The sequence below is a fragment of the Leopardus geoffroyi genome, chromosome D1 (assembly GCF_018350155.1).
Source record: "Leopardus geoffroyi isolate Oge1 chromosome D1, O.geoffroyi_Oge1_pat1.0, whole genome shotgun sequence".
Classification (NCBI taxonomy): domain Eukaryota; kingdom Metazoa; phylum Chordata; class Mammalia; order Carnivora; family Felidae; genus Leopardus; species Leopardus geoffroyi.
Window position 1 is genome coordinate 7,105,656 of NC_059329.1, and position 13,653 is coordinate 7,119,308.

General features: G+C 37.7%; 1 protein-coding gene across 4 annotated transcripts in view; it reads left to right on the top strand.

Annotated features, from left to right (window-relative positions):
- DDX10 (DEAD-box helicase 10) overlaps positions 1 to 13,653 on the top strand; it is a 629,111-nt gene that overhangs the window by 48,644 nt on the left and 566,814 nt on the right. For all 4 annotated transcript variants that reach the window (XM_045482716.1, XM_045482720.1, XM_045482717.1 and 1 more), the window contains exons 12-13: positions 1,605 to 1,693; positions 4,764 to 5,226. In XM_045482716.1, the coding sequence (XP_045338672.1) occupies positions 1,605 to 1,693; positions 4,764 to 5,226 (552 nt within the window). The remainder of the gene's footprint in view (positions 1 to 1,604; positions 1,694 to 4,763; positions 5,227 to 13,653) is intronic.

Sequence of the window (13,653 nt, forward strand, 5' to 3'; positions counted from 1 at the left end):
AACGATAGGCAACAGGGGTGATTTGTTTTTGTGTGTGAACAATTGTAGGGGAAAAATTATCCTTGAACTGGAGCCATTCATTGTTTTTCATGCCTCTGGAGACAGGGAAAATGGTTTGAAGAAAGGATTAGTATAAATTTATAACAAATATGAAGTTCAGGAAATATTGAAATGGGAATTAAATGGACTTATAAAAATTTTAAAATAAGAAATGCTTGCATAGATGTGTTTCATCATCTTTGTTGCCTGACTGTGTTACAGACTGATAAAAGATCAGGATCATGTTTAAATTTTGGTTTATATAGTTCTTGGTATACAGATACCTTTTTTCTTTATAAACACCAAAGAAAAATAACACAAGTTCATGATGACAAATTACTTGAAGTGATAATGTAAAAGGGAAGGCTTTAGGAGTAAACTTCATGTCATGATTTTATTAAGCTTCATTTAAATACAGTAACATTTTATTATGTTAGAAAAGGTATTCTTTTCTAAGAATAAATAAATAAAGAATACCTTTAACTAAATAATTAAATAAATACCTTTAACCAATAACTAAAATAATTATTACTAATAGCTAGTATTTATTGGTATTTACTATATTCCAGAAGATACACCCTGGTACTCTAGATCCATTTTCTCGGTTAATTTCTCATAACATTTTATTTATTTTTTTATTTTTATTTATTTAAAAAAAAAAAATTTTTTTTTTCAACGTTTATTTATTTTTGGGACAGAGAGAGACAGAGCATGAACGGGGGAGGGGCAGAGAGAGAGGGAGACACAGAATCGGAAACAGGCTCCAGGCTCTGAGCCATCAGCCCAGAGCCTGATGCGGGCCTCGAACTCACGGACCGCGAGATCGTGACCTGGCTGAAGTCAGACGCTTAACCGACTGCGCCACCCAGGTGCCCCTCTCATAACATTTTAAATAGAAGGTGTTATGATCTCTGATAGACGAGGAAACTGACAGAGATACAAGAGGTTTGAGTAGCTAGTAAGATAAGGAGCTCAGATTGTCATCTGTATCATTACATATCCTACTTTTTCCCCCTGTTAGACTATACTGCAGTGGACTGATACTAACTTGTAGCATAGCTTTCTGAGAAGGTGATATTCTATGTTGAGTTGGCTTGATGAAACCAAATTTAAAGTCTTATCTAATATTACAGTTACAAAAAGGTAGTTTTTTTTTTTAAATGTAGAATGGAGATATGCTCAATTATTTTATTATTAAAATTTTTTTTTTATTTTAATGTTTATTTTTAAGAGAGAAAGAGAGAGACAGAGAGTGAGCGGGTGGGGGGTGGGGGGTGGGGAGGAGGGGGGTGCAGAGAGAGAGTGAGACACAGAATCCGAAGCAGGCTCCAGGCTCTGAGCTGTCAGTACAGAGCCGGGCATGGGGCTCAAGCCCAGAGCCATGAGCCCAAGTCATCTGCCCAACTGACTGAACCACCCAGGTGCCCCTATATGCTCACTTATTTTTAAGATATTTCACTACTGTTGAATTTATCCCTTTGGTTAATTTTCTTTTATCTGAGTTTAAATTTATTTTCCGTTTCTGACTATTGTATGTGATACATGTAAACCTCTTATTTTTACAGTGTTTTGTCTCCTATATACGCTCAGTGTATCTGATGAAGGATAAAGAAATATTTGATGTGAGCAAGTTACCTATACCTGAATATGCCCTGTAAGTATTCATATTACACTTTTAGTTGTGAATCCTTAGAGGTAGAGGTCATTTGTCTGCAACCTGGTTCTCTCAGAGTCCTCATTGAAACTGCTCTGCCTTAACTTAAGAGAATCTGTTAAAGATCTGCAGAGAAAAAGATTATGTAAACTAGAAAACTAGGTGAATGTCTAGTTCTTGTTGTTTAAAGAAGTTTCTTACATGTAAGTGAAAATTTCTGAAAGTTTCACTGGCAGTTTCCTGTAGTTTCATATTAAAGGAGGTGGAGAACAATTGGTAAGCGCTGTTTGAAATCTTTAAATGTCTGTAGTCCTCTTGTCTTTGGAACGCTGGCTTGGAACACCATAGACCATTCTTTTTTATGCTTTTGACACAAGTCTCCTTGTCAGTTCTTCCTTTATTTTAGACTGATCCCTATAACTGCTTGCTTATTGCCTCAGTGTTCTTTGTGTCTTGGTGTTTCTTATAGTTACTCACAGTTACCATGGCAAAATATCCCCGTTTATTTATTTTTTTATTTTTTTTTTTAATTTAAAAAAAATTTTTTTTTTTTTTCAACGTTTATTTATTTTTGGGACAGAGAGAGACAGAGCATGAATGGGGGAGGGGCAGAGAGAGAGGGAGACACAGAATCGGAAGCAGGCTCCAGGCTCTGAGCCATCAGCCCAGAGCCCGACGCGGGGCTCGAACTCACGGACTCTGAGATCGTGACCTGGCTGAAGTCGGACGCTCAACCGACTGCGCCACCCAGGCGCCCCAAAATATCCCCGTTTAGTAACTGAGGTTACTATTATATAAAAAAGGAACTGTTGGTTTGTTTTGGCTCAGTATTTGAAGGACTTTTTTCCTAACCTTTTCAGCTATAAAGGAGGAATGCTCATTTTTTCAGTGGGGTTCTACCTGTGGGAAAAACATTGACAGAATTCTATAAAGCACCCTTGAGGTTAATCATAGGTTAAATATCAGCATAAAATTTCTAGTCAATGATGACACATGTATTTTCAAGGCAAGGTCTGTGTATTTGCCTTGCTCTCCAGGAATTTGAATGTCTTTACCTTTAAATGGAGTCTGATAAAAACTTGTATCTGGGAGAGTTGCTGTTTTCTACTCTTCACATTAGATTGTGAGTTTAGTATAATAGGTAATTTGTCAGTTGTAACATTTTAGAATGGTTGAAATTGCTAGATAACAGCATGAGGCTCCTGACTCTCTGTGTAGGTAATTGATGGAAAACTGCACACCATGGATATAACATGTTTTTGTCACTGAGCTGTTTATGTAGCAGTTACTAATTTCACCTTTTCTGAATATGATTCTTGGTTTAAGTTATTAGCTCCCTTTTGGTATTCCATGAAAAAGTTCCGTCATGGTTTTCTGATTGACTTAGCTGAGATATTAGTAAACAGGAGAGGCACAGGGCTCTGACACTGCAGGGTCATATTAATGGGACATTTTGTTGCTACAAAAGCCAGTAAATCTCATCTGTTCCCAGTTGACAACCTTTGCTTTTTACTGGTGATGTCTAAGGAACGCAGAAAGTTAACTTCTGAGCCTAAATTATTGGTATAGTTTAATTTGGTGGTGTTTAGATGTGTAAGTTCCTTGATCTATAAATTCCTTTAGAAGCCCTTGTTACATGTGCAGGATATAATAAATGTTTTTAGAAATTGTTTTCCTAAAGAAACATGTTTTGAATAGTATGTACAGTTCATTGTGCTAGATGTTAAAAAATTATAGATGTACGTACTCTTACCTTAAAAGGGCTCCAAGTTTTAGTAGCTGAGAAAGACACACAACTATAATTGTAATACACTGAGAGAATGCTCTGATGGATAGGAGTTTATGATCCCACCCTGTAGTCTCCATAATAGTAATAATGGGAGGTGCTCAGTAGTGGCTGCCTGTGTGCCAGGCCGTATGTTAAGTACATTGGATCTGTGAACTCATTTCACTCTTACTACAACCCTAGGATATCAGTACTGATCATGCCGTTTCACAAATGAGAGAACTGAGGTATAGAGGTTCAGTAACATCCTTCAATCACACAGCTGGTGATGACAGTCAGGATTTGAACATCAACAGTCCCATTTCTGAATCTGTGCTTTCCCACTGCACCTCTGAGTTTTCTTGAATCATGTCTCATAGGAAAGAGGCAATGGAGCCATGTCATCATGTTAGCTGTTTATTGTAGCAGGCCCGGTTTCAGGAGTTTATTTCCCATCTGCGAGTAGGAACTTAGCTGATCCTAAAGTGAATCTTGATCTTAGAAGGAGAAAATAATTTTTCTTTTCTTTTTTGGTCCCGTTTAGAAATCCTTTCTTTTTGGGGTGCTTGGGTGGCTCATTCGGTTAAGTGTCTGACTTTGGCTCAGGTCATGATCTCACGGTTCATGGCTTCAAGCCCTGCGTCGGGCTCTGTGCTGAATGCTTGCTCAGAGCCTGGAGCCTCTTTTGGATTCTGTGTCTCCTTTTCTCTCTGCCCATCCCCTACTCGTGCTCTGCTTCACTCTCTCTGTCAAAAATAAATAAATGTATTTTTGTAGAAGTGATTATGTCGTAGTAAAAGAGGAGAGGACAGTGGTAATTTGAGTTTGTTCTTTGCAGAGAGCTGTTTTGTCCTTTCTTGACCATGTCTTTTTCAGGTTTAGTATTGACATTTCACAAAGTGTTTTCATATAGTTAGCAAGTCGGATTGTTACAACAGCTGTGAGGTGGGCCTGGTAGGTATCGATATCCTGTATTTGAGGGAGCCGAGGCTGAAAGAAGTAAATTGGAAATAGGCAGATTTAGTACTTGACCTGTTCCCTTGTTTCTGGTTTCATGCTCTTTATGTTATACCTTGTTAACCTCTTAATGAAAAGTGAGGTATCTTCAGTGTTTTCTGATGGGTATTTGGTATTTTTTGGCTTGCCTTTTGGATCATCTAATCTGTCAAGATTGAGTTGTATTTCAGAGGAGTGTTTTTTTAAAAACTCCAAAAATAGATCTCCACTCTTGAGAAACTGTTGCATAATACCATAAGCACACCATCAGTGTGCTGAGATAACTGTTTTCGTTTGTTCATGTTTAAGATCCCTTGGTCTTGCTGTGGCACCTCGGGTAAGATTTCTTCAGAAAATGCAGAAACAACCCCCCAAAGAATTGGTGGTGAGCCAAGATCACAAACAAATTGAGCCAAGGGCTCCCTCCCTCACCAATGATGAAGTAGAAGAATTTAGAGCCTACTTCAATGAGAAAATGTCCATCCTTCAGAAAGGTGGGAAAAGACCAGAAGAGACAGAATATACACCGGGTAAGGGGATTAGTGATGAAGAGGAAGAAGAGAAGGAAGATGAGGAAGAAATGGAAGAGAAACTGGCAAAAGCAAAAGAGTCTCCACTTCAGTCTGTCCCTAGCACTGGGGAGTCCAAGGAAGCCCCTGGGCAGTTCTTAGACAGAGATGAGGACGAGGACGATGGACACGATGCTGATTTCTTCACAGTGAAGCGGCACAATGTGTTTGGGTTGGACCTTAAAGAGAATAAAACACCACAGGTAAGTTTATTCCCACTGGATGGTCTTCTGTTACTTCCCACCACTTCTTACTGTGTGTTGCTTGTGGCCTTTGGGGGGAACTCTGGAGGCAGGAGGGACTAGGAGAAATTTGTAGAATGACATTCTTTGAAGTGAAGGCTCCCTCTTTCTCCATATTTAAAGATGGAATAAGTGCCAGAGAATTCTCCTTGTTCATAACCTAGGAAACTCTAAGAATGCTGACGAATTTAATCTCATTTGCTGCTCTTCTGAGGCATGTTTAAAAGTAGCCAGAGCCATGGTTATAACGATAAGGAAGGCAGGTGATGGGGTTCTATGGTTTATAGCGTGACGATCCTTCACTGTGATTATTAACATACTACTTTCTGATTTAAATCATTACAAATATCCCTTACAACAATTTAATCTCCCTAAGCATGGATTTAACTTGTAACGAGACATTTGCTTTGGGGCACCAACACAGGGTCTTAAATAGAAAGCCAGCACTCCTTTTTAAAGGCCACTTATGAAGGTTTGTTAAAAATTTCATGTAGATCCTTTGTTCCTCTATAGGTACCTGCTAGGAAAAATAAAAGAGAGAATTCAGATAAAGCATCTGTTTTCTGGAGTGTCTGTAGGTGCGCGGTTAATGTGTTTCTCCTCCCCTTCCTTGGTCCCCTTCTTATTTTGTATGCATTTATTCTTCATCATTTCTTTAAAGTGAATTGAATTAAAAACTGAAGCTGCGCTCTAATTTTTAATAAACTCTAAGACTCACAGTGGAAATTCTAAATTTGGAACTGTGAAACTCAAGTGGTGTTTAAGTAACTAAATAAAAATCTTGGAAAGGTAGCAAACATCATTATTGAGTACTTAATGTATAATTTGGTGTTTTCTGAACATTATCTCATTTGGTCCTTGAATAACCCTGTGAGGTAGGTACTGTCTCATTACACAGGTAAAGGGAAAAAACAACTGGGAGACAGAGACCGTAAGATAGTGATGTGCACTGTTTGTTGCTGGCATAGCTGGAAATTGAGCCTAGGTATTCTAATGTTTTTGGTTAAGTACATGGATAATGATCTGGTTTTTGAAGTGTGATTTATTACTCTTTGTTATAGAATTGATACACTTTGTGTTGTATCTGATAAATCTGTGGTTAACCTAAGGCCACAAAGATTTCCTCCTATGTTTCCCTGGGAGGTTTTATAGTTTTAGTGCTTAAATTTAGGGCTAAAGTTTATTTTAGCTTAATTTTTGTGTATGGTGTGAGGGAAGGGTTAAGGTTCTTTTATTTCTTTTCTTTTTTTTTTAATTGGGGTCTAGTTGAACCAGTATCTTTGTTAAATAGTGCTTTCTCCATTCAGGAACCTTGTCCCCTTTGTCCAGGTCGACCACGTATATGTAGGTCTCTTTTTTTTTTTTTTTTTTTTTTTAATTTTTTTTTTTTTCAACGTTTATTTTTGGGACAGAGAGAGACAGAGCATGAACGGGGGAGGGGCAGAGAGAGAGGGAGACACAGAATCGGAAACAGGCTCCAGGCTCTGAGCCATCAGCCCAGAGCCTGATGCGGGCCTCGAACTCACGGACCGCGAGATCGTGACCTGGCTGAAGTCGGACGCTTAACCGACTGCGCCACCCAGGCGCCCCTAGGTCTCTTTGACTCTCGTCTCTGTTAGCCATCCTTTTGCCAATAATACCCATCTTGATTAGCTTCATGGTAAATCTCAAATTAGGTAGTACAAGTCTTCGCACTTGATATTTAAACAAAATTTTGTTTTGGTTCTTTTTGGACCACTGTATTTTCTTATAAGTTTTTGAACCAGCTGGTTAATTGGTACAAAAAAAACCCCTTATGTTATCTTCATTGAGATTTCATTGAAATCTTTAAATCTGTTTGGGGAGAATTGACATCTTGAGTTGTCTGATTCAGCAATACAGCATATCTTTCCATTTATTTAGGCTTTTACTGTGTTTTAGTGTGGTTTTTTGATTTTAAGCATGTCTATCTTGCACATTTTTTGGTTAGATTCATCTTTATTTCATAGTTTTCAATGCCATTATAAATTATACTGTTAAAATACAAATTTCTAATCCTTTGTTTTCAGTATTTTTGTATGCTAGTCATTCTAAACTGACCCATTAGTTCTAGTGGCTTTATTTTGGGGGGTTCTTTGGGATTTTCTCTGTAGATGGTAATGGGGTTTGTGAATAAAGATGGTTTCATTTCTTCTTTCCAATCTGTGTACCTTTTATTTCATTTTCTTAATTATATTTTATGTTGAATAGCACTGGTGAGAGTGGCCATCGTTGTTCTTTTCCTCATCTGTGGGAGGGAAAACATTCAGTCTTTTATGATTATACCTGATATTAGCTTTAAGTTTTGTGTAAATGCTTTTATCAGGATGGGAAAGTTCCATTCCATTACTGGCTGGTTTAGTGCGTTTATCAAAATGGATGGTGAAAATTTTGTCACGTGCTTCCCCCCACCCCAGCTATTAAGGTGAATATATACTTGTTCTGTTAACATACTGATTTTTTTAATGTTGAACCAACATTGAATTCCTTTGATAACCTTCACTTAGTCACGATGTGTTTTATCTATTGCAGGGTTTTGCTTTCTAATATTTTGTTAAGGATGTTTGTTTCTGTGTTCATGAGGGATATTGGCTTGTTTTCTTCTAATGACTTTGGGACTGTGACACATTTAAAAAACTTTTGATACATTTTGCCATACTATCCTATAGAGAGGTCACAGCCCTTGACCCTGGCCTTGTATGCCATTGCCCCTTTACTTACTCTAACAATGAATACTACCACATTTTTACTATTTTGAAAAAAAATCAGTGAGAAATGTCTTACCATTTGAGTTTATCTTTTTTTGATTCTATTATTGAACATCATTTATTTCAACTGTATAATTTCTGTGCTTGTCTTTTTCACTCCTTTTCCTGTGCTGTGATACTGGTCTTTTCTGTTGGTCTCCAAAAGTCCTTAAACATTCGTTGGTGTTCTTGGGTTTTTAAACTTTTTCTATTATCTTCTGTCACACAAAATTGTGTGTTGGCCTGCCTTCCTTACTGGATTCTGAATTCCTTGAAATTAATGTCTTACTGGCCAGTATGTACTCAGGGCCTGGTACAGTGTCTAGCTCCTGTTGAATTTCAAAGATGTTCCGTGAATGAATGAGTGATGTGCTGAATTTCTTATTCTTTCACTTTGATAATTTTATTTGCTGTGAATTAGATATAATTCATACCTGTGGGGTTTATTTTTGGAAACCTATATTTTGAAACTATGTAAGATTTTAAAAATATGATTTATCTGATTGGCTTAAAATGATTCAAAAGGTATTGTTTAATTTTCTATAAGCATGAGCATAAATAACTTTCTTTTTTTTACTCATTAAATTATATGCCTGTGTAGGCCAAGCTTTGTAATTTAGGTAGTAAATAAAAGTATCTAATAGTAATGATGTAAAGTTCTAACCTAAGAATACATTTTCATGGTGTATTATAGGAAGTTCTATTTTTAAAATACCTACATGATGTTTTTAAATGAAATAAATTGGAAGTGTATGACGTATGCATCAAACGTGAGGAATAGTTTGGGACGGCAGGATTTTGAGAGGCTGGAAAAGGAATGTTTTTCTCTTTCTTCCTGCACATTCCCTAGTGCTGTATACAGCTACAGTTGAAATTACTGGTTCTTTGGCTGAAATAGAAAGGCTTACTGCCTCCCCCCACCACCTAATCTTGCCAGCTTTACTTGTTATGTGCCTTAAGGCTTTCAGAGTCAATGTTTACTTGCTCTCAGATTGTTACCATCTTTCTGGTTCTTCATCTTCTTTTTAAGGCATTTTGTTTTGCGTGTGATTTTTGCATCAGCATTTGCAGTCAGGTTTTTATTTTAGCCTTTGTTCTTGCATGTTATATTTTAGTATTGAGTTGTACTCACTGCAGGCTGCTTTCTTCCTCTATTACCTAATTTTAAGGATAGACCTGATAAAAGAATACCAACCAAACCATACTCACAATGGAAATAATACTATTATTTACACATAAACGCTATATTCCCTTTGGGAGACTTAAGTACTTTTTCAAGACACGGTTGTCTTTGTTCACATATTTTTTGTTGCTCCTGTTTCATAATTGCTGTTAGGGACAACATACCAGACATGTAAGAGAACTGGTTTCATTCCTTCTATCACAGGCTGTTCTTTGTCCCGATTATCTTTCTTTCCTTTCTTGCCCCCTTGGAAAGTGGAGGAGATTTGTTGAATCAGTTATAGCTTGGAGCATCAGAGGGGACACATTGGGTTGCAGATGACATGGGATTTGTTTAATAATCATTGTCATTGATAAAATAATTTATTTGGTGTTTTATCATATACCAGATGCTTACAAGTTCTCATTTTGTCCTCGTAACAGGAAAGGCAGATGATGATATTTAAATTTCACAAAGCCTTTTAAATGACTTTTCCAAAGTTACAGTGGTGGAGTCAGTACTCAGAACCTATCTCTGATGCCAAATCACATTCTCCTGTCCTGTTGCCTACCATATGATTTGTATTTAGTTTACTTGATCTAAATGGGTGATGTCAGCATAACTGATAGCACGTTACATTTCTTTGTGCTACCCATTGTGTGCAGACACGTGGAATACAGAATTGGTACGTTTGCCTCTTTGGATCTGGGCATGAATGGAGAAGAGAGGTGCCGAGTGCAGGTGCAAGCAGTGTCTTCTGGAAGACTGCCCTGTCATAGTCCTTTTCTATTTGACAGGATGAAGGCATTAGCAGAGAAATAGATTTCCTTAGCACTGGGGAGCAAATCAAGAGTGACAGGGAGGTAGAAAGCGTAGTCAGGGTGATCACGCACCAGGGCAGTTAAGAGAATGTTGGCTGACCTCCTGTCATCGGGAAGAAATCTGTGTTTTGTTTTTTTTTTTTTATTTTTTATTTAAAACAAAATTTTTTTTTTCAACGTTTATTTATTTTTGGGACAGAGAGAGACAGAGCATGAACGGGGGAGGGGCAGAGAGAGAGGGAGACACAGAATCGGAAACAGGCTCCAGGCTCTGAGCCATCAGCCCAGAGCCTGATGCGGGGCTCGAACTCCCGGACCGCGAGATCGTGACCTGGCTGAAGTCGGACGCTTAACCGACTGCGCCACCCAGGCGCCCCAGAAATCTGTGTTTTGGCTAGTTTTTTTTGGTATTGGCAAGAAAGTTGACTCTAAGGAAACAGTGTTAGGAGTGTGAATATATAATTACAATGATGAATTTGAAAATGATTTTAAAACATTTCTTAAAAATAAGAATGAAATCTCTAAGCATATACTTTTGTGTTTCTCATTTTATAATTGTTTAGGGAGGAGACTGATAGGTGGATTCCGTTTTTAGCTCAGCATTTGTTCTTTTACAGCCATCTAAACAGTAAACCTAGGTCAGTCTTAAGATTTGAATGATACTCATAGATAAGTCTTTGTTTATAGTAGAATCTATATTACGTTTACTTGGAGTCTTACATTTTTGCACAGAAATTCTTGGTGTTACAAGAACTCGCTGCTGGTAAAACATAGATTAGCTAATATTATTATTTATAAGTATCCTCTTACAAAAATATTCTAAAATTCCGAATCAAGATTCCTATATATGGAAGCTCGGTTTTTCTGCCTCTTGTCTCTGTCTTTTCTGTTTCCTCTTCCTCCTCCTTCCCACTTGTCTTTTTTCCCCTCTTTCTGGGAGCAGTTACTGGGTGCCTACCAGGTGCCAGGGACTGTGCTAGGTACTTAGTGAGTTTTAGAGGCTTATGATTTGAGTTAATATAGCTGATAATTAAACTAGAATTTCAGTAGAGAATCCCAGTTTTCTCTTCCTTTATTCATTCATGCAACCAAATGTTTTAAAGCTCTCATATTGGCACTTGGGGGAGAAGATGGCCCCAGGGGCAATTGTACCTTAAATAACAGATAGGTGTTAATATGAGCTGGTAAAGCTCTCAGCAAAGAGTACAGAGTGAGAAAGAGTACTCATATAATATAAGTACTCATATAATATAAGAGTACTCATATTTAAGAATACCTTAAATAACAGATAGGTGTTAATATGAGCTGGTAAAGCTCTCAGCAAAGAGTACTCTCAGCAAAGAGTACAGAGTGAGAAAAACCATGCCACAAGAAAATATGTGTTTAGTTTGAGAAACTATTTCTGATAGGGTGTTCTGTAGTTAAACTTTCTGAACCTTAGTGTGTGTCTGTAAAATGGGTCCAATAACAATGTCTACTTTGCAGAGTTATGATTAGAAATAGAAAGCACCCAGCACAGTTGTGTATGTAGAAGAAGAATGTTAACATTAGCTGTGATTTCCAGCTGATAAAGTATAACAGGAATGTACAGATAAGGGCGTGATACAGTTTTGCCAGTGCCATGGCCAGGCAGTGTCTGAGGGAGTTGCTGGGGAAAATAAGGCCTTTCTTTGTCTGAGTCAGGACCAGTTGTAGAAAGAAAAAGTGATGCACTTCATTTACTTCAGGTGTTATATTAGGAAACCAGTTTGCTTTTATGATTATAGCCTAGTGGATAGAGCATTTTTAACATTCTCAGTCTTGTGCATTGATCTGGACAGTGTTAAACCCTACACTAATATCACAGGTGCAGTCAACATCACAGCCAAATATTTATGGAGAGTTTATAATTTGATATAATCAGGCTATATTAGGCAGTGCCTCGTAGAAATGGATTTATTGCTTATAAATAGAACTAAAAGTGCTTTAACAGTAGGTATTTCATGTGTAATCATTAAATAAAATTATTGTATTAATTTCCTGGGTGGAGTTCTCTGTCCGGTTACCTGGCAGTATTCTTGTGGATAGCAGTGCTGTGCAGTGTATTTCTAGAAGATACTATGTAGGAGATATTGGGATATGGATTTTACTTATATTTAAAGAATGCTGATTTAAATGGACATTAGAGGAAGTATTGTCATTGTTTGGGGAATGATTGGGCATGCTGATGAACTGTTGCAGGAGAGTGCTGGTTTAGCTGTTTTTTATCCCCATAATTATTTGATTTAACATGGGAATGAACTATGGTAGCTTATTTCCCGAAATTTCTTGCAGACAACTCAGTTTTTGTAAAAGAAATGTCAGTAAGTGATGAGTATCTATTAGTTTTCTGTAATCTGTCGTGCACTTTGATTATCGTGTATCATATACTAAACTCTTGCCACAGTCTTATGCAGTATTGCCCCCATTTTGCAGGTTAAGAAACAGAGACTTTGAAAGGGTCAATTGCTTGCCCAGTGTTGCAGAATTAGTGAAGTGGCATAACTGGAATTTGTACCTATGCCCACCTGACACAAGCCTCAGTGTAATTGTGCTTTGTTTTGATTCTTGGCAGTTCTACATTTAGGAGTTTCTTTTAGAGTTCATTTTTACTGCCTACTAGCACTGCAACTGTTCTTCTGCAGCCCATTACTGCCTCAGACTTGGCTTGGATAAGCCTCATAATTGGTCCCCACTGTTTTCCCATCATCTTCCTGCAGACCTCAGTCAGGTTAGTATTTTTTTCATGTGGTTGGCCTTCCATGCTTCCCTTAAGTTCATCCTTTCAACTGGGCTTCCTAAACTTGCCACGCCCCTCTCCCCCCTGCCCCCTGCCCCACTGCACCACCAGCCCATTCTTTCCTGTGTGAGTTTCCACTCACACTGAAGACTCTGACCACTCCAGCATTTCACATCTTAGCTACTCTTCTAGATTCATTGCTGATCGTGCCTCTTCTTGAAGCCTGCCTTTACTTCTTCTTGTCATGGACATCTGGATTCTGATTGTCTGGTTAACTAGTCTTTCTCTTTTTGGCATTTCATAATATACCTCCATGAATGTCCTAATTTCTATTTGTTCTGTACTGGGTGACCACTGAGGTTGCCATAACCTATGTGTGCAGGGGTCTTATATAACGCTTAGTTGAATGAGACAGAAGGGAGAGCTCGTTAAAACCTGGGAGTCAAGATTACTGTACCCTCACTTTTGATACCGTGAAGTGGAACAATGGTGGGATGACCTTCATTGTTGAGTAGTCTAGATAGAGTTGGTATATGTGTCTCTTGGCTTCCTACAGGTGCTTTTTCTTTGTCTTATTTCCTGTTTTTAATTCTTTAATTGCAATTCAAACTTCATTCCAATTCAAAAGGAATAGTTATTGTGTGACTTGAAAGTGAGATGTACATACTGAATTATATATATAAATATATATTTCCTTCCTTCCCTATTTGAGTTTTTTATGTATATGATTTCCTGAAGATGTAAATTGACAATGGAAAGCTAAAAGCTTTTGGCTTGATGTTTATTCTTTCACATGCTGAATCATTATTGTATCAAAATATTTTGACTTTTCCCTTCATTTCCTGCTTTTATACATCCTCAGTGTTTAAAGCATCTGCTAGC